A 21,325-nucleotide genomic window follows, 5' to 3' on the forward strand; every position below is an offset into this window, starting at 1 on the left:
GCATGCCAATAGCCATGTATGCAGCCAGCAGTGACACAAAGGCTTTGTTCACACCAGTGTGTTGCAGGACCACCTGCAAATTGTGCGCTTTGCTGCAACTCACAGAAATGCATTGCCCTCTTGCGGATGCACAGCAGTGCTATTAATTCTTAATGGCACCTCCACCCATCTTGTGAACACAGTTCCATGTGTTTTAGTGCGGTGTAATTTTTTGTGTCAGGCATTTTTGTGTGCATTTCCTGCACATAAGGCAGTCCGCTGAAATTAACGGGCTGCTATAAACATGCTGGGGCAGATCCACGTACATCGGCGCATATTTGCGTCGGGCGTAGCGTATCTAAGATATACTACGCCGCCGTAACTTACTTTTTTTTTTTAATCCTCAAAGAAAGCATGCCGTAAGTTACGGCGGCGTAGTGTATCTTTGGCGGTGTAAGGGTGCGCAATTCAAATCGATGTGATGGGGGCATGTTTTATGTAAATACGCCGAGACCCGACGTAAACAACGTTTGTTTTTGAACAGCGCATGCGCCGTCCGTGGGGGTATCCCAGTGCGCATGCTCGAAATTAAACCGGAACAAGCCAATGTTTACGACGGTGACGTCATTTTACGCAAATTCCTATTCGCGAACGACTTACGCAAACGACGTAAAAAATAAAAAATTTGACGCGGGAATGACGGCCATCATCTTAACATCGAGTACGCCTCATAATAGCAGGGGTAACTATACGCCGGAAAAAGCTGAACGCAAACAACGTAAAAAAATGCGCCGGCCGGACGTAAGTTCGTGGATCGCCGTAACTAGCTAATTTGCATACTCGACGCGGAATGCGACGGAAACGCCACCTAGCGGCCGGCGGAAAAATGCACCTACGATCCGACGGCGTACTAAGACGTACGCCAGTCGGATCGAGCCCAGATGCAGTCGTATCTTGTTTTGTAGATACAAAACAAAGATACGACGCGGAAAATTTTAAATTACGCGGTGTATCAATAGATACGCCGGCGTAATTCTTTTGTGGATCTGCCCGCTGTGTGGACACATAAAAAAGTGTGCACACTTAGTTGCCCTTTCCAAGGTGTGAACAGAACCTAAATAAAATTTAATAAAGGACAAATAAAGGATACCTCAACTCATATCTTATCACTGAGCACCACTCACCCTCAACTGCCATGCGCTCTCGTAGCTCCTGCTGTAGTCGGCTTTGTCTGTCCTCCAGTTCCAGCTCGCGGGCACTAAAGACACAATGTGGAATTAATGATATGTTTAAATTTATTTTTAGCTGCACTGAATTAACATGTGTTCAGAAATTTGATTTATACACATAGGCACAAGAGATCTTACTTTATAGGTAAAATACAGTGCCTTGAAAAAGTATTTACAGTATACCCCTTGAAATTTTCCACGATTTTGTCATGTTACAACCAAAAATGTGAATGTATTTTATTGGGATTTTATGTGATAGACCAACACAAAGTGGCACGGAATTGTGATATAAATTTGGAAAATTTTAAAGGGGTATGAATACTTTTTCAAGGCGAAAAAGAAATGTAACGTAAATTGCGTGTGTTTGTATCTTCATTTCACCCCAATTTACTTTGAATACAACACAATTAAAGTATAACGTAATGTAATAGTAAACTAAAGTGTTGCTGTCACCTCTAAAAAGAAATAGGAGGAAATAGAGACACCTGTTCCAGTAACAACATTCTAAACTGGGATAGTCCCTCATATTGGAGAGATTTAATCACACTTCCTGTTGTATCTCTGGGAAAATTTTCCCAATGGGTCACAAACAATTCAAAAACTTGATAGGGATTTAACCCTTCCCCGCTCTATCCAAAACGAAAAGAAAATGTTTTAGCTTAAAATTTAGGTATAACCATTCTATAAATGTTCTGGCAATGTTTTCAAAGCACCAGGACTGCTACATTGGCAACAAGCTGCAAGGTGAGACACGAATGATAACACACCAGATACTCCTTTATTAAGCTGGCCATACACTAGTAAAAAAAAAAAATTTTTTTTTTTAAAGCGCGTTCGATTTTCTAATCGTTAATGGGGTTAAAGGGATGCAAGTTTTCCTTTCCACTGCAATGATGAGAAAATTCTAAGGTGTAGGATGGAAATATTTTTGTAGTTTTCTGGTTGTTTATTAAGTTTTATTTACAGTCAGTTTGATATCACATACAGTGAACATTAACCAACCAATTGACGGCCGCAAAGTGGTTCTGTTATCCTGACCTGTCATATGATGTCCAATCAGGATAAGCCGCGATCAGGAAAAGACAAGATGGTTGCCAGTGGTACATGTACATTTTAGGAAAAAAACAAAAACGGTGTTTGAGCACATCAGGCAGAGAATCAATTTTTACTGTTAAGCGCTCGAGTATAAAGACAGAAGAGATGCTGTAATACTTGAGCTGCCCATTGACATATATAGTCAGGATTTTTTTTCAAACTGCAGGAATTGGACATTTTAGCTTTTATTTGTCAATAGGTTTAAAATTAGGCTGACAAAGTGAAAATCACCTTTCAGCCTACATGATCGTGGATTGTGTGTTTTCATAACCCCACTCAAAATACTTTTTCATCATTGTATTTATTTGTATATGCCGTATGTGTTTGCTTTGATGGTGGCTACAAAGTGCTCAGACACAGTGCAGCAGTGACTCTTAACTATAAGATTTGTAGAAAGTGGATTATCACCGTAAAATGACGCTAATCAAAGACAGTTTGCTTGTGAATACAGTAAAAATGTCTCATGTCATTGTCTGGCTTTTTGCACACCCACTGTCATGTGAACACCGAGCAGGCAGTCCCACCCACTGAACATTTAAAAAGTAGTAATTGCATGGACGCCATGGGAGTGCAAAATCTGGTGCAGCTGTGTAAAGAAACAGCATCCAGGTTTTACTGTCAAAGCTTAAAGGAGTCTTCTGTGTGCATCAGCCCCCCTAACACTTATCAGAGGTCCCCTCTATCCAGCGATGTCTACGGGTGTCTCAGCTGTTGGCTGCCACTGCTGTCAATCACAGTCAGCTAGCCAATCAGGGGAGAGAGGGGGCGGGGCTGGGTCTTGGTGTCTGAATAGACATGGCTTGGGTGCCTCATAGCAAGCTACTTGCTGTGGGGGCACTTACCAGGAAGGAGGGGCCAGGAGCACCGAAGGTGGACCCTAGAACAGGAGGATCCGGGCTGCTCTGTGCATATCTACTGCAATAGAGCAGGTAAGTATAACATGTTTGTTAGTTTTATAGGAAAAAAACTAGACTTTACAATCACTTTAATTGAACAAGCTTAAAGCGGATGTGCCATGGGAACAAAATATTAAAAGTCAGCAGCTACAAATACTGCAGCTGCTGACTTTTAATATTAAGACACTTACCTGTCCTGGAGTCCAGCGCCGATCGCAGCAGAGCACGAGCGATCGCTCGTCACTCTGCTGCTCCCCCGCCATCCACGCTGAGGGAACCAGGAAGTGAAGCGCTGCGGCTTCACTGCCCGGTTCCCTACGGCGCATGCGCGAGTCGCGCTGCGCCCGCCGATTGGCTCACACGCTGTGTGCTGGGAGCCGAGTGTTCCCAGCACACAACGGGCGACAGACGGGATGTGACGGAATGCCCGTCTTTCGCCCGTATCGTGTGGCCGGAAGTGGGTGCAAATACCTGTCTTTAGACAGGTGTCTGCACCCCCCTCCCCCCTGAAAGGTGTCAAAAGTGACACCGGAGGGGGGGAGGGTTCCGATCAGCGGGACTCCACTTTAGGGTGGAGGACCGCTTTAAGTTACAAGCTGATTGGCTACCATGCACAGCTGCACCAGATTCTGAGTTTTAGTAAATCTCCCCATGTTTTATTCAGAAGTGGCAGCAAGGAGGACTGAGAGGACGTCTGCTACTAGTATAAAACTAATCAGGAGATAAATGTGCTATTCCCAGCATTAAGGGAGAAAATTGAAAAACTTCTGCTGGTCAAAACTTAGATTATTGATAATTATGCTGCATGTTCAAAACCTGCAAATGGTAACTTACAATATCATCAGCTCAGACTCATATCTAACCAGCGCGTTCTTCTCCTGCACAAGGCGGAACCACTCCTGCATCAGTTTGGGGTCATCCTTCTTGCCCATCCCTACGAGAAAAGCGCAGCGTCAGAGCGGGAAAACAGGACAGACGGGAAACAATGCAGCAAACCAAAAACACAAAGCTGAATGGGGGAGGGTCTGCTTAAAGTTACGCACACAGGAGAGGGGCGGTGCCAAGCGGGAACCTGAACCCACCCAGCCATTTGAACTGCTATCTGCAGGAGCACAAATGTTTTACAAAAGCCAGGTACACCTCCTGCAGTTTTGGGTGGGTGATCCATATGAAGACAGATCTGTCATCCAGAATGACCAAACACCTGGAATTTAGATGGGTTCTACTGAACAAACCATCTGCTTTATTAACTTTTTTTATTTTTATTTATTTTCATTTTTTCCGAGTTTGTTTCCTTCGCCTTTTTCCGCCAAGTGACCACTAAGCTGCATTTTCTAGGAACAGTTTTACCTGAGCAGAAAAATTGGCCGGCACAATTGATTGAATAATGAATGATTTTGGCATCATTTTCTACAGAGCTTTTCCCCAACTGTACCCCAGCCATCCCCTAGAGACCAGCATAGGTTGTAAAATTGGTCAGAGGGATAGTTGGCCAGCATGTGGGTAGGTGCACAGAACAACTCATTGAAGACAAATTTATCTATACAAGTTATCAGACATTACGTTTCGCAATACGAGCACTGTTTTTTTTTTGTTTTGTTTTTTTTAAGTCCTGCCTGACTCTGTTTGCGAGTGTTGTCTCGCAAAACAAGCAGGATTCAAGCCACAGTGATGTGCAGTATCGCATTTGGCCTGAGGTGGGGGGGCGCCGGAGCCGTTCGGAAATACTCAGTTCCCGAACCTTTCCGAGTTCAGCCGAGCTGTCCCCGAGCCTTTCCGGCGCCCCCCTACCTCTGGCCACACGCGGTATTGCATTCCATAGAAGTCAATACGGAACAAATTATTTTCGTTTCCATTGACTTCTATGGGGAAACTCGCTTTGATATGCGAGTGCTTTGGATTACGATCATTCTCCAGGAACGGATTATGCTCGTAATCCAAGGTTTCACTTGTATTTAATAATGAAAACACTTTGTGTTGTCTGCTCTCTGCAGTGCTGTCAGTCCCTCCTGAACAGACACAGAGGACAAAATATATGTTACCACCCTTATAAATCCCCAAATACCAATATAATAAAGTATAAACACCCACTGAAACCAATACACAGTGAACCAAGCTCAAAAAGTGTAAAAATCTTGTCCAAAAATATAAGACAAACACTGCTGTGCAATGCGTTTTTTATTTTTCTTGTATGTCCCCCATAGATCTACAGCGACTGCACTTTCAAGTGCACAGTAGATTTGCCTTTAGTAAATAAACCCCAATGTATCTTTCCTTCTTCCGACAAGCCAGAATCCACCTCCATGATATCGTGCAAAACTACCAGACTAACGCGCTAAAGTTTATTAAGTAAAGGAGATGCTTCACACTGCGCTTTTGGCAAAGGGCAGCTAATCTGGGGGTTTCTTGTGGCTTAGCTGTGCTTTCCCATAGACTTTTATGACGTCCTGCAGTTTTCGTGCAGTTTCAGAAAGTTCGCCAAAGAGGCAGCATGCAGGAAAATCTATGGTAAAACATAGCTAACCTGCACAAAAACTGTTGTGCTTTAGCAAAATTGCAGGACAGTGTGAAGGAACTCTAAAGTTATTCTAAAGCCAAACAGTTTAACCATTTCAGCCCTGGAAGATTTGGCTGCTGAATGACCAGACCATTTCTTGCGCGACCGTGCGATGCTGCACCCAAACAAAATTGATGTCCTTTTTTTCCCACAAATAGAGTTTTCTTTTGGTGGTATTTGATAATCTCTGTGGTATTTATTTTTTGCGCTATAAACGATGAACGACAATTTTGAAAAAAAAAAAAAAAAACACAATATCTTTTACTTTTTGCTATAAATATCCCAATTAAAAAAAAAATTCCTCAGTTTAGGCCAATGTATAGTCTACATATTTTTGGGTAAATTTATGGCATTTTTATTATTTATTTTTTACTAGTAATGGTGGCTGCGATTTTTATCGGGACTGTGACATTATGGTGGCCACATCGGACACTTTTGACACATTTTTGGGACCATTGGCAATTGTACAGCGGTCAGTGTTATAAAAATGCACCGATTACTGTAAAAACGTCACTGGCAGGGAAGGGGTTAAATGTGTTTCCTAATGTGTGTTCTAACTGCAGGGGGAGGGGACTGACTAGGGCAAGAGATTGATTGGTGTTCATACATTGTATGAACACACGATCAGTCTCCTCGCTCCCCGTTCTCGCTCTAATGAGCAATCGTGGGTGCCCGGCGGTCATCGCGACCGGCGGGCACTTGCACCGGCTACGGGGACATGCTTCAGGCACGCCCGCGCCGCCGGAGGTGTCTTAAGAGCCGACGTACAGCTACGATGGCTCGCGCAGGGGAGCCAGCCTGTCGCAGTCTAACTACGGCGGGTTGGTCCGGAAGCCGTTAAAGTGGTTGCAAAGGCAGAATTTTTTTTTACCTTACTGCATTGTATGCAGTATGGTAAAAAGCCTTCTGCAAGTAGCTCCCCCCCTGCAGCCCCCCTTTATAAGTACCTAAACTCGATCCAGGCATGTGCATGAAAGCTGAGGCTGCTGTTAGAAATCCGGGCCTACCTGACAGACCCACCCCCACCTAGAAATTATCTAAACAATATTTAACAAGAATGATTATTAGTGGACACAAACATGACATAACTTACAAAATTCACATAGAAAAGCCGGCACAACTGGAAATTCAGTCTTCAATTTTATTGTGGTCTTATGAGCATGATAAAAAGAACATGCAGATGCATTCTCTGCATGCAGGCCTCCGTGCCAAAATGCATCTGCTTGTTCTTTTTTTCCTGGTCATAAGACAACAATAAAACTGAAGACTGAATTTCCAGTGGTGCCGGCTCTTCTATGTACATTTGTGGTTCGTTTCTGGATGTGGGAGGGACATCCTGAGCCAAAGCACCTGGACTAGGTGTGCCAACGTCCATCTCATCATTTGGCTTTTCTGTTCAGAGCCGTGTGATTTTAGTGGTTGAACAAACTCACAGATTCAGATTTAGTCACTCTGGATGGTCTGAGGAGGCCTGTAAAGCTGCAGAGTGCTCTGAGGAGGTCTGTAAGACTACAGAGTGTTCTGGACAGTGGTCTCAGGCAGGTCTGAGGGATGGCCTGTAATGCATTGTGCCCTGGATGCCTGTGGTCAGAGGAGGCCTGTTGTAATGCTGCACAGTGCTGGATGGTGGTCGTTTGAGGCATGACCTGTAATGCACAGTGCCCTGGATGCCACTGCCAGTGGTCAGAGGCGGCCTGTGTAATGCACACACAGTGCTGGATGGTGGTCTGAGGGGAGGCCTCAGGCCTGCTGTAATTTTAATGTACACACTCACAGTCTGCTCTGCTCAGGATGTGGCTGCCTGGCTGGGGGTCGTCTCAGGATTTGGGAGTGGGACTCTGGAGGCCTGGCTTTCTGTAATGCACACTGTTGCTCTTGTCTCGCGGTGCACACAGTCGCTTGCTGGGACAGATTAGATTTTCGTCATAGTTTTCGTCAGTGAACAAAAATTCGCTTTTTTTTGTTTCCGTCACTGTAAAAATGCCACTGACGAAAACTTTGAATAAAAAAATGTATTGACGAAATTGGCACTAGAAGCTCCAGGCGCCCCAAAAAAAGTCAGCAGCTACAAATACTGAAGCTGCTGACTTTTTAATATAAGGACACTTACCTGTCCAGGGATCCAGCGATGTCCTCACCCGAGCAGATTCCTTAATCAGCTTTGGGTGCAAGCGTCAGCATTTTAAAGGGGAACTCCAGGCTCCCCCCAATTAAAAGTCAGGAGCTACAAATACTGTAACTGCTGACATTTAGTATAAGGACATTACCTGCCTGGATCCAGCGATGTCCTCACCCAAGCAGATTGTTCAATCGGCTTCGGGTGCAGGCACCGGCATCTGAAGGGAAACAAAAAGTGAAGCATTGCGGCTTCACAGCCGGTTTACTACTGCGCATGCGCTGCACCTTGTGAATGGTCCCACAGTCCTCTGGGACCTGTGATTGCGGGTTAAGGGCGAACTTCCGGCTCAAATTGCTGCTGAGATCTGAGACAGAAGTGGGAGCAGGTACCCGTCAAAACCAGGTCCTGTTCCCCCCTTTCCCTGCAGAAAAGTGCCAGAGGCTGCAAATGAGCTTAAATTTGCCTTTTGGGTGAAGTGAGGGGATCCTCTGTGGGGTACTCACAAAATTAAGGCGGAATGAGACTGACCAATGTCCTGTGTCTCTGGAAAAGTAGGTAGTGAGCAGCAGAATGGCCTTTGAAACTACCTCACCGCCTAAGCAGCAATGTTGCTTGTGAACAACCCCTGCCAGATCCAGAAAGGTAAAGGTTACCCTCCATCAATTTAGTAGACACATTTACAGACTGGGATGACACACTATGTGAAATAACACCCCACATGTAACAGGACACAATTACAGGGAAACTCTGCCTTACCTTATTCAAGCTGCAGGTTCCCAGAGGGGACCAAACTTCACCAATCACAGAGGGCATTACCCTGAAGGGATCTTAAGGGTCTGCGTGCCAAAGAATAGATTATGGCCCTAGACCTGTATAGCACCCTATGGCTAACTATACTCATTACACCACATGCCAGGGTGAGCACCGAATGCAAACATGACAGGCCAGCTCTGCTCCAGGTCTGGTTCCCAAGATGTAAACCAAGGGCAACTGATCCAGGAACTGGATGGAAGCGTCAGTTGAAGATGTGAATTAGAAAAAAAAAAAAAAAAGGATTTGTGTAGAAACTTCTCCAGAACACAAGAAAACGTACAATACGAGTGGGGTCATATGCACTAGGGGACATTCCCTGCAAAGCTTTTGCCATTATCCAATCACCTAAAAGTAGCCGCATATCCTGTGTCCTGTACTATACAATTAAAATATTTTTTTGTCACCATAAATTCACAAACCAAAAAACCTTTGCCCCAGTTTTTTCTCTTCCAGTACCATACATTTTATTGAAGAAATGATAGAAGGGCAACCTGAATCCTGATATTTACAACCTGCAAATTTTCACAGTCATAATGATAAAGTTGATATAAACACAATCATTAAAATAATTCTAAGTGGTCCTGCCATGAAAATCCAAGCTCAGGCACTTTCTGTTATAGGATGACAACACTCTTTCCTGTCTCCTAAATGTGCTCTTGCGTTGTCACCCTGTCATACAAGCTTCTGATGGAGACTACAAGTGACCTTGTATGCAAGCATGTCCACTGCTGTCACCATCGGGAAACCTGCCCTGAGAAATGCCTTGCAGCCATCCTTGGAATCCATGAGTGCATGGGGTGGCTGCAAAAAGGCCATGGGAAACAAGCAGAACTGAAAATGTTATTAACAAATTAAATAAATGGTTTATAATACATATTGCAAACAGCAAACTAATGTCTTTCAGTTAAACTAGTTGTAAAGGACATTTTTTTTCCCCCTTAATGCAATCTATGCATTAAGGTGAAAAAACATCTGATGATGCCGCCCCCCCCCCCCCCCCCAAGCCCCCGTTTTACTTACCTGACCCGGCGAAAGTCCCACACTCGGTCCCGAGATCCTCTTCAGCGCCAGATTGGCTAGAGTGGATGGATTGAGAGAAGCGCAGCCATTGGCTTACGCTGCTGTCAATCACATCCAGTGACGCGGCGCACCGAGGGGCGGGGCCGAGTGATACTCGCTCTCTCGCATGAATGTGGCGAGTTCTTGTGGGGAGGACCAGAGACAGCCGCCGAGGGACCCCAGAAGACGTGGATCGGGACCACTCTGTGCAAAACGAACTGCACAGTGGAGGCAAGTATAACATGTTTGTTATTTTAAAGAAAACATTTTTTTTTCCCTTTAGTAAACCTTTAAGGTTTACTCAAACCTTAAAATGTTTGAAAACTGTTTATAAAATAGGAAGGTTGTTGATTTGTTTTCAAATCTAACTTTTAATCTCAGCAACCTAGAGAATACCTCCATTGCAGACAGATGATTTGTTTATTTTGATAAAAAATAATGATGAAAGCAGACAGTATATACAAAAACTGCTGCATCCAACAGTTCACCCCCATTTCAATACCCCTCTCGCTTTATCGATGTTGATTTTGTGCCCCGGATTCAGATTCCGCTTTACGCCAGCTCACAGTCATGCAGCAATCATTAGAAGCGGTGGAGTGATAATGGAGCTTGGGGGGGATTGGAGGGAGGGGGTCAGAGGTCTACCATAATGAGCTGGAGGTAATAATGGGATGCCAGCCGCAGAGGAAAGCTACTTTACCTTCGTGGGCACAACAGGGACAGAAGGAGATAGGTCTACGCCGTGGAGTCCCCACAATGGGATCAACTTCAAAGAATGAGCCATGGGTGGGGAAGAGGGGAGCAGAAAGAGGTGTGGAAGCGGAGAAGGCAGTGTGTATGAGGGAAGGGTAGGGTGACAGAAGAGGAAGAAAGCAAAAAGGACACAGAGTGAGAGCAGGAAACAACAAGAAGAAAAAGTAGGAAAATCAACCCAGAAACAGGCCAGAAAAACAGAAACCTTCACTGACTACTCAACCCAACCCCTGGGAAGGTGAGAACAGCACCCTCTCCTAGATATGGTGTCAACTTTTATGTAATCAAAAACATTGCACAGAACTTTATATTGCCTAAGGTGCAACAAATTGATTGGTTAATATTACAATTTATCACAGTGTTAACATGAACCCATCTCTTACAAAGAGAAGACACAGCAACATTTATAAAATAAAACATAAAAAACACATACGGGGAGGGGATTGGATATTAATAAAACAGCCACACTTCACCTGGATTGTACATTGTTATAAAACCATATATTTGATATAAACTCTGAAACAGAATGAGATTGTTTAGTTCCATAATCCCATGTGTGTAACACCATATAACCTTTATGTGATAATTATCTTTATGTGACTTTACAGCAGCCTGCACTGACATGTCCCACCTCACCTATCTTGGTGCTCCCGATACGGTGACCCCCATCTAACAATCACTTAAGAACGGGAAGTTCATATTTATTGCGTGTTGACCAGTAAGACTCACAACAATGCATAGACACATATTACAAAAACATCACAAATGTTTTGGAATTTCCAAAGCTAACAAAAATCCTTATTTCGTGTATTTGAAGTTCCAGTTACACATTTACCTCTGAAATGAGATCACACTCCATGGCTCTGCTATGTCCCTGTGAAGATTATTACGATGCGGGTAAAAGGATTACTTCACCTAAGTTTGGCAGCGAGTTGAACACCTAACAGGTTTTTACATCTCTCAGGGACTGCAGTTGTGAAATAGATGTGCTGAGTTTTCGGGTCTGACACATTCCATGGCTGTTGTAAAGGGGCTCCTGCACTGCCTGCTTGACTAGTGCAATACCAGTGGTGGGACCACTTAAAGCAAACTAGTGCTGTGCAACAGGTTCACTTTATTGGCAGCTCAACTAGCTACATGTGGATATTTTTTTTACGCTCCCCATTCAGCAAATGTAAGAAAACACACAATACATCCAGGCATGGGGGAACATATGATGTACTCTCCTTCCTCTTATGTGACAGTGCTTGTTTATGGCCCAGTGGAATCCTACGACAAGTGTAAGCTCTGATCAGAGTGACTCGGAGCTTACACAGTTCTTTCTTTCCTCAGGCAAGAGTAGAGCCAAGAGTTCAGAGACAGATACACAGGAAGTAAATTAATGTCTTAGAACACCAGACTCCATCTTTAACTGAAATAGCAGGGTTTTTGACCTTCCATTAAAACACATTTTTCTGGAGTACAGCACAAGACACATGCTTTTTGAAATCATTATGATTGAGTTACATGCAGCTAACTTCAGGAGACTGAACACTGGGAAGAAGAAAGGCTGCAGAGACATCCCCTCCCACTCCTTCACTTTTGTAGAAAGCAGTGGAGAGAGCCCTGTACTGTACTCCAGGAAAGGGATTTTACCGCCAAGTTAAAAAAAATAAACGTATTTCCTGATTTAACAGTACAGAGCACGGGCTATTTTATGTCAATATGACTGGTGCACTCAAAAGCAATCCAACTCAGGGGCTGGCAACAAAGCAAACAATTCCAACGGTCCCACATATTAAAAAGGCCAGGAAGGGCTCGATAGTTTCAGAGAGCACCTTATGCCCAAAAATGGCATCAGAGGAGGCTTTAACCTTAACCTGAATGAGCTTGGGTAAAAAAAAGAAATGGTAGCGCAAGAGGCAAAGAAACTCTTGTGACAACCTTCAGGAAGCAGTGGTGACAGTAGTTCAGATAAACTGTCACCGGGTGCACCACATTCATACAGTGTCGAGAAATCTCTAGGATGCTTTGGAGAAGGAAATAGGTGAGGAAAAACGATATCATAATTAAGGTAGAAGGCAGATATCACCATTGAGAGAAAGAAACCTTATCCGTCTGCAACATTAGGAAAGGCTTTACAGGATAAGGGCACTAAAACACAGACTGTCTTTGTAGAGGTGATAGCCACAAGAAAGCTTCTGTAGAGCTGAGAGAACCAGACTGAGATCCCACGCGGATACAGGGGGAATGAATGTGAGCTACTCTTGGAATAAAGGCCTTAAGTAGACAGTAAGACACCAAAGGTCTCAAACAGAATTTTTGGTCCAGATCAGACTGGAGGAAGGACAGCAAATGTCCCATTTTCCGATAGTAGACTTTATGAGAAGTCGACTTCCTACCCCTCAAGTGGTTAGGGACGACTGAATCTAAAAGGCTCCTTTCCCTCAGGACTGTGGGTTCAACACTCATGTTGTTAAAGCCAGTGATCGAGAAGCAGAATGGAACGCTAGCTCTTGGAACAGAAGGACTAGAAGGACCCATGGAGTATCTACCAGGGGTTTAAATATGTCTGAATACCACACTGGCCTGGGCCGATTCGGTGCAGAGGATCACCAAGATGACTTCCTTTTCAATCCTGAAAAATAGTCAACAGGGAATATGGAGGGGTGGAAAGGTGTAGATCAGATCAAAGTGATTACCAGAGGGTACACTGAAAGCCCAATGGTCCCTGGACCTGGGAACAAATCTCTACATTTTGTTGTTTAATCTGGATGGCAAGAGGTCCACACCTGTGGAAAGTGCCTGAAAGAACCCTGAATGGAGAACCGATTTTCACAGGTTCACGCGCCGACTAAGAAACGCTACCTGCCAACAAGAAAGGATCAAGTCTGATGGCCGTGGAATTGTCTGACTGTATTCGCATAGGGTGTTGTCACAATAGAGAAGTCCAGCATTAAAGGGACAACCAAATCATCCTGAATTAGAGAATGTTGATTGGAAGTCAAGCTTCTGACAACCATGTTCCCTGCATCAACAAGGCTGCTCCCTAGCTTGACAAGCTGGCATTAGCCGTAAGAACTTCCCACGACTGGTAAGGAAAAGCTTTACCCAACTTCAGCATCAGATGGGAAATCCAATGCTTTAGGGAGAGCCTGGTCTTGGAATTCAGACGCATTGATGGTCTGGAATGAAACTGTACATATAACATCACCTCAAAGGAGGCCACCATAAAACCCAAGACCTTCATGTAAGCACCATTCAAGGGCTTTAACTGGGTCCTGGCATGAGAACAAAGGTAGGCAAGTTTGCCCTGAGGTAGAAAGTTTCTAGACAAAGTCTTGTCCAGCATCAGAGCCAGGTACTACAATTTAAAATGGGTCCAGTGATGACTTCTAGAACCAAATCTCTGTAGAATCTGTACCATCTTCTGAATGTTGGCTGTTAGTGACAGGGAGAACGGGTCCCTTAACAGGAGATCATCTAGGTATTCAACAATAAGAATCCCTTGAGAACAGAGTAGAACTAAAACTGGGGCAAGCACCTTGATGAAAACCTAGGGGGGCCATGGAAAGGCCAAAAGGCCAAAGGGAAGAGCAACAAAACGGTGATGCTGATCACCCAGCTTTCCTCTTTAGAAAGAAATTAGGAGGCTGAAGTGGCTGAATGACCAGAGGAAGGAAAGGGAGTCAGAATGCAAGCAACTATCAGAGGAAAGGGCACTAAAGCCTCGTACACACAATCTGATTTTCTGACTGTGTGTTGACAGACTGTTAGCCAAAAATCCGACTGCTTGTACGCTCCATCGGACAACTGTTGTTGGATTTTCCGTGGACAAATGTTAGATGGCAGGCTTTAAAATTTTCTGTGGACAACGGTCTGTTGTCAGATTTTCCGATCGTGTGCACACAAGTTCGTCAGACGAAAGTCCAAAGTACAAACATGCATGCTCGAAATAAATGCTCACCAAACGCGACATTAGCAGAGGGTGGCGCTCAAGAGCTGAAAAACCACGTAGTACGTCACTACGTTCATGTTTGTTGGCCGAAAATTGTGTGCCGTTTGTGTGCTACAACTCCAAAGCTGCGCAGTATAGAACTATTGAATATGAGAGTGCATGGCACAACAGGGTCAGACCAGGCGCCCTCAAGCAGGACAAAACGCCATTAACCCCAGCCTTTCTGGAATGCCTAACTGTGCCATCAGAAGGATAGTCTTTTCCCACCCAAAAAAGGGAAAATAAATGGGCACCCTGGGATGAAAAGTTTAAAGGACTTCTGCTCTGTATTCACCAGGTTAGTAGCAGTAATAAGGGGAATTGGCTTTGCCCTCTGTGGTGGGCATACCCCAACATGGGTCTACAGAGACTTGACACTGCAACAGGCAGACCAAAACTTTGGACCTGTAAAGCACCCTGTGGCAAACTCCACTATGTGCCAAGAGCAGTGCCCAGTGCAGAAACCAGTGCAAAGCCACATTATCAACAGAGTGGCTCTGGTGCAGCCTAGTGATGAAAAGACCATTGTGGAAGAAATCAGAGAGTGAAAGAGAAACCTCCATAGAAGATGGTATCCTTTTTTCAGAGAGAAGTGGTCTATTGCATGAGGACACTAGCAAAAAAAAAAAAAAAAAAAGAGTCTAGCTGAGAGTGTGAAGGGTTATAACGGTAATTGTCCCTGCAGTCTTTCTTTAGCTAGTGTCCAGTAACCTAAAGGTAGCTGCATATATTCCAGTCACAACGGTGTCAAGAAGCCTGTGTTCTGTAGTGTATGATTATCAGGAAATTACTTTTGTGGACACTGGCCATTTAAAATGCTCTGTGTTCTGGGTGCATCTCTGCATGGGCATTTTTGATGCGCTCCTGTGCCCTTTTGACGCTGTCCGGTGCGTTTTTTTCCCTCCTTTTTTGTTCATCTCAATTGAGGATATGTGCATTTTCAAAGCATTTTTTCCCACGTTCCAAATGTGTTCCATATAGAAAAAATGCAGCATGCGTTACTTTTGTTTACTGCACTACAATGCACTGGTGTAAACTAGGGCCATTGGAATACATGTATAACACTATGCATGCGTTTTTGATGCAGAATAAAAACAGACTGGGCTGCATCTGGTGTAAACCAGCCCTTCAAGAAGAAGGGGTGGGTGGACGATACAGTTTCTTACTGTATCTCCCATAAACAACAGCTCACTGCCCAAAGCTATTAACTCATGCCTGTAGGTTGGCCACATTTTTATTTAATAGTGCAATCTTTGGGCCAGATTCATGTACATTTGATTCACAAAGCACTTGCCTGTAAACTTGCGGCGGCGTAGTGTAAATCCGTCCGGCGCAAGCCCGCCTAATTCAAATGGGGCGTGTATCATTTAAATTAGGCGCGTTCCCACGCCGAACATACTGCGCATGCTCCGTTTTGTAATTTCCCGCCGTGCTTTGCGCAAAATGACGTCGCACCGACGTAATTTTTTGAACGGCGACGTGTGTTACGTCCTTTCCTATTGGGAAACGACGGCCATACTTTAACATGGGACGTCTAAATATAAGCCATGAAATAGCAGCCGTAACTATACGCCGGGAAAAGCCGACTAGCGACGACGTAAGAGAATGCGACGAACGCGCGTACCTTCGTGGATCGCCGTAAACAGCTAATTAGCATACCTGACGCGGAAAACGATGCAAACTCCACCCAGCGGGCGCCGAAGTATTACACCTACGATCCGAAGGCGTACGAAGCCGTACGCCTGTCGGATCGAAGCCAGAAGCAGTTGTATCTTGGTTTGAGGATTCAAACTAAAGATACGACGCAGCAAATTTGAAAGTACGCCGGAGTATCAGTAGATACGCCGGCGTACTCTCACTGTGAATCTGGCCCGTTGAATTTATATCTAATCAGGCAGATCTTCACACTAAACACTTGATAAATAGAGAGATGATTATGCCATCAGCTGGCGATGTGTGTGTGTGCTCAGCTTCAAGAGAAACAAGCAAAGATCTTGGATGTAGAGAAATGCTTGAATTTGTAATCTTGTATGATGGATCTTAGATCTGGACCAGCAAAGTGAACGTATACTCTGGGTTTGGGGCTAATTCACGAGGCAGATCAAGCAAATTCCCAGAGATATGTACCTTACAGTTCCCTGACTGGTGGGCAGGCCAGTGCCCACACCTGGTGGTCTGTAGTGGATGTCTACCCTATCAAGCAATGCAGTGAAACGAACAAACAAACTAATCACAGAAAAAAATGCACAGATCAACAATCTGGTCATGGCTTAAATTTGGCAATCTGACACAGTACTGAAATGTAGCCTTGCCCCAGCCTACCAATAAATACAGTTTCTTCTTGTTGTTTCAGTATTGCAGGGGTAAAACTCATAGGAGAGAGGAGGGAGTAAGAGATTTGGGGGGTGCAAGTTAGTATTAGGGTGTGATTTGGGCATACATACCACCCAGGTGCAAATCGATGAGGTCACTGTAATATGACTCTCCCCAATAGTCTACAATAAGGAATTGTGAAGAGAGTTATTGCATTGCCAACCAAAGACAGAAAGCAAGAGTCAGAAAGGTAAGCAGAGAGACAAGTTACAAAGTGAGGAGGGAAGAATCATACAATAGGGAGAAGAGGGGAGTAACTCCAGAGGATGAAGAGGAGGAACTAGAGGAAAGTAGCAGAAGGAGAAAAGAATGGAAGGAAGCAGGAATGGAAAGGGAGGAGAAGTTGAAGGGGAGAAGGAATGAGGAATGCAGAGGAGCTAGGAGGAGGAGGAATGTCAGAGAAGGAGAAGCGGCAGAGAAGAAGAAGAAAAGAAGACCAGTAGAAGAGAAGAAGGAATGGCAAGGAACAATAAAAAATAAAAAAAATGGCAGAGTAGGAGAAAAGAGTACAGCTGGCCATACACTAGTAGAATTATGCGCAAAATATGTAATTTAAAGAATTTTCATTCAATTTCGTAATCATTAATGGGGTAACTCGACATTTGTTTTGACCCCAATTAAGGTAAAATTTGAAGGCGCAGGATGGAACAATTTTCTCAAACACATTTCTAAGGCTCCATGTACACAGGACGCTTTTACAACTGTTCCTAAATAATTAAACTTCACAGATAGTAACCCACGTTTGAAACGTCCGTTTTGCCACGTTTACATGCTGCGTTTAGCCGTGTTTGTGTTAACCACTTAAGCCCCGGACCAATATGCTGCTAAATGCCCAAAGGCGTTTTTACAATTTGGCACTGCGTCGCTTTAACAGACAATTGCGCGGTCGTGCGACGTGGCTCCCAAACAAAATTGGCGTCCTTTTTTCCCCCACAAATAGAGCTTTCTTTTGGCGGTATTTGATCACCTCTGCGGTTATTATTTTGTGCGCTATAAAAAAAAATAGAGCAACAATTTTGAAAAAAATTCAATATTTTTTACTTTTTGCTATAATAAATATCCCCCAAAAACATATATAAAATGTTTTTTTTTCCTCAGTTTAGGCCGATACATATTCTTCTACCTATTTTTGGTAAAAAAAAATCGCAATAAGCGTTTATCGATTGGTTTGCGCAAAATTTATAGCGTTTACAAAATAGGGGATAGTTTTATTGCATTTTTCTTAATTTTTTTTTTTTTACTGCTATTGCGGCGATCAGCGATTTTTTTTGTGACTGCGACATTATGGCGGACACTTCGGACAATTTTTACACATTGTTGGGACCATTGTCATTTTCACAGCAAAAAATGCATTTAAATTGCATTGTTTATTGTGAAAATGACAGTTGCAGTTTGGGAGTTAACCACAGGGGGCGCTGTAGGAGTTAGGGTTCACCTAGTGTGTGTTTACAACTGTAGGGGGGTGTGGCTGTAGGACTGACGTCATCGATCGAGTCTCCCTTATAAAAAGGATCACTCGATCGACACGCCGCCACAGTGAAGCACGGGGAAGCCATACGTACGGCTCTCCCCGTTCTTCAGCTCCGGGGAGTGATCGCGACGGAGCGGCTATAAACGAATAGCTGCACCGTCGTCCCGGATCGCTCCCCGAGGGAATCCGCCCGCCGCGGAGGGGGTCCCGATCGGACCCCCCAGCCGTTAGAAGGCAGGGATGTATATATACGCCCATCTGCCTGTCCGTGCCATTTTGCGGACGTAAATTTTGCGGCGGGCGTTAAGGGGTTAAGAAGCGTTTCAATCAAAAAATATATATATTTTTTTAAAATGCCCAAAAACGGCTAAACGCAACCTGGCTAAACGCGGGTTACTGCGTTTAGTTGCGTTAGGGTGTCTGAAACGTGGAAATCTTCTGAACCCATTTTTTTGCTTTCAAAGAAACGCAACTGCCTAAAAACTGCAATAAACGAGACTGTGTACATGGTCACATAGGATAACATTGAATGAGTTCAGAGTAGGGCTGTCGATTCAATAAAAAAATCGAGTTGGTAGGTCAAATCGATTAAGGACCGGCGCTGACACTGTGCCGATCCTGAGGAGCTGTCGGCAGGAGTTTTTCATACGAAATTTCTCATTCGCATTTGATGACTTAACGAATGTCAAAATTGGCTTGCTTTTAACATTCACTTTTTGAATCAGTGTAATTTCCCTGAACAAAAATCACATGCTGTGTTAGGCCCCATGTACACGGGACGCTGCTAAACGTACGTTCAGAGGCAGTTGGATGTTTTTTTCAACTGCCCCTGAACTACAGCTGGGTAATTTTTTTTTTCCCCTAAAAAATTCTGCGATTTATTTTTATTATAAACAACTTGATTTACTATTCGAATCAAGGTTGTTTTTTTTTTTTATGGACACCGCGCCGGTCCTGAGGAGCTGCCGGCAGGAGTTTTTAGGCGAGGCCGCGGCTTTGGCCTAGTCCGTGAGGCTGGACGCTGCAGACTAGGCCGAAGCCGCGGCCTTGCCTAAAAACTGAACGGACGCCTCTGAACGTACGTTTAGCAGCGTCCCGTGTACATGGGGCCTAACACAGCATGTGATTTTTGTTCAGGGAAATTACACTGATTCAAAAAGTGAATGTTAAAAGCAAACCATCTTTGACATTCGTTAAGTCATCAAATGCGAATGAGAAATTTCCTATGAACATTTGTTTAAAAATCTATTAGTGTACAGCAACCTTAACAGTGGAGGAGGAGGAAAGGAGGGAGGCATGGCGAGAAGAAGAATTAAGAACAAGGACCAGAGGGAGAAAGGAACTGTGAAGAAGGAATTGGGAAGAACAGTGGAGGCAGAAAAAGAATATAGAATGGCAAAGGAGAAATCGGGTAGAACGCCAGAGGAAAAGGCAGTGGGAAAAACAATGGAGAAGGAGGGAAGAATGGTGCAGGAAAAGTAGGATACAAGACAAGAAGGAGGGAGGAGCAGCAGAAGAGATGAGGAGGGAGAAAGAGCAGAGAAGAAAGACAGACTGGTGTATAAGGACAATGAGTAATGAAACAGAGGAAGGAAAAAAGTCAAGAATGGCAAAGGAGGGGGAGGGAATGGAATGGCAGAGGAAGAGGAGGGTGGGACTGACAGAGGAAGTGAGTGAAATGGCAGAAGGAGGAATGATGGAGAAGGATGGTGGAACTGCAGAGTATATGGAGGGAGGAATGGCAGAAGAAAGATCAATAGAGAAGGAGAAGGAACAGAGCAGAAGAAGGAAAAGTGCATGACAGGAGAGGAGAAGTAGTGGCAGGGAAAAGGGGGAAGATTTGTAGGATGTAGGAAAAGAGGGGGGAGCAGCAGAAGGGACAGAAAGTAGGAGGGGCAGAAATAGGGAGGGGCAGCAGGAGGGACAGAAAGAGGGAGGGGCAGCAGGAGGGACAGAAAGAGGGAGGAGCAGCATGAGGGACAGGAAGAGGGAGGAGGGACAGGAAGAGGGAGGAGGGACAGAAAGAGGGAGGAGGGACAGAAAGAGGGAGGAGGGACAGAAAGAGGGAGGAGGGACAGAAAGAGGGAGGAGGGACAGAAAGAGGGAGGAGCAGCAGGAGGGACAGAAAGAGGGAGGAGCAGCAGGAGGGACAGAAAGAGGGAGGAGCAGCAGGAGGGACAGAAAGAGGGAGGAGCAGCAGAAGAGAGAAGAGGGAGAGGCAGTAGGATGTAAGATAAGAGGGAGGAGTAGTAGGGAGGGAGGACCAATGAAAGAATAAGAGGGAAAAACAAAAAGAGAAAGAAAGAAGAGGAATGTGGAACAGAGTAGAGAAGAGGTCGCTATAGAAGAGGACGCCAACAAGAAGTCAGAAGGCTGATAAGGGGTTAGGAGGATAAGGAAAAAAAATGCTGGTTATGGGGAGGGAACTACAGCAAAGGTAAGAGACAGAAAAGACCTGTAGGAGGACCTTTAAGCAATTGGTAATGAGGATGAGAGGAGAACACTGAAGAGTAGTAAAGACAGTGAGAGTACAACAGGCATAGAATACCATGCAAAACTTTGTGCAGACAGGACACATGGAAACACTCCAAAATGCAGCTGACAGGAAGCACAAGCATAAATACTCTGTATTGTGACTTTGCCAGGATCTCTGCAGGGATAGGTGTGCAGCTCCCCCTACCGTGTACAGCAAGAACTGCAACTCACTAAAAAGAGAACTTCTCTGCACAAATTAGGTTGGATTTTTTCTCATTAATTAGATAAAAAAACTCAATGACATAGATGCATGTTAAATTTCCCACCTGAATACAGCAGAGCTTTGCAGCCTTTATAGATACGATTAGTTGGATCTCAATCCAATTTATTGCTTTGAAAACATTCTCATAAGAAAGATCTTGACAAAACCACAATACACATTTGGTGAAAGCATTTACATCTGTTTTTTTTGGCCATGTTATACCTTAAACCTGACAAATACCATTCTGTATAACAGGGTAGCACAATCA

The 21,325-nt window shown here is 44.3% G+C and overlaps 1 protein-coding gene across 19 annotated transcripts in view; it reads right to left on the reverse strand.

Annotated features, from left to right (window-relative positions):
• Positions 1-21,325, reverse strand: part of MICAL3 (microtubule associated monooxygenase, calponin and LIM domain containing 3) — a 235,800-nt gene that overhangs the window by 2,649 nt on the left and 211,826 nt on the right. For 14 of the 19 annotated variants that reach the window (XM_040345339.1, XM_040345340.1, XM_040345349.1 and 11 more), the window contains 3 exons: positions 10,448-10,513; positions 4,034-4,133; positions 1,164-1,237 (listed from right to left, as the gene is read on the reverse strand). In XM_040345339.1, coding sequence (XP_040201273.1) covers positions 1,164-1,237; positions 4,034-4,133; positions 10,448-10,513 — 240 coding nt within the window. Of the gene's footprint in view, positions 1-1,163; positions 1,238-4,033; positions 4,134-10,447; positions 10,514-16,920; positions 16,972-21,325 lie in introns of all 19 variants that reach the window. The other 5 variants (XM_040345347.1, XM_040345343.1, XM_040345346.1 and 2 more) reach the window with 3 other exon arrangements.

The sequence above is a fragment of the Rana temporaria genome, chromosome 3 (assembly GCF_905171775.1).
Source record: "Rana temporaria chromosome 3, aRanTem1.1, whole genome shotgun sequence".
NCBI classification, from domain to species: Eukaryota; Metazoa; Chordata; class Amphibia; order Anura; family Ranidae; genus Rana; species Rana temporaria.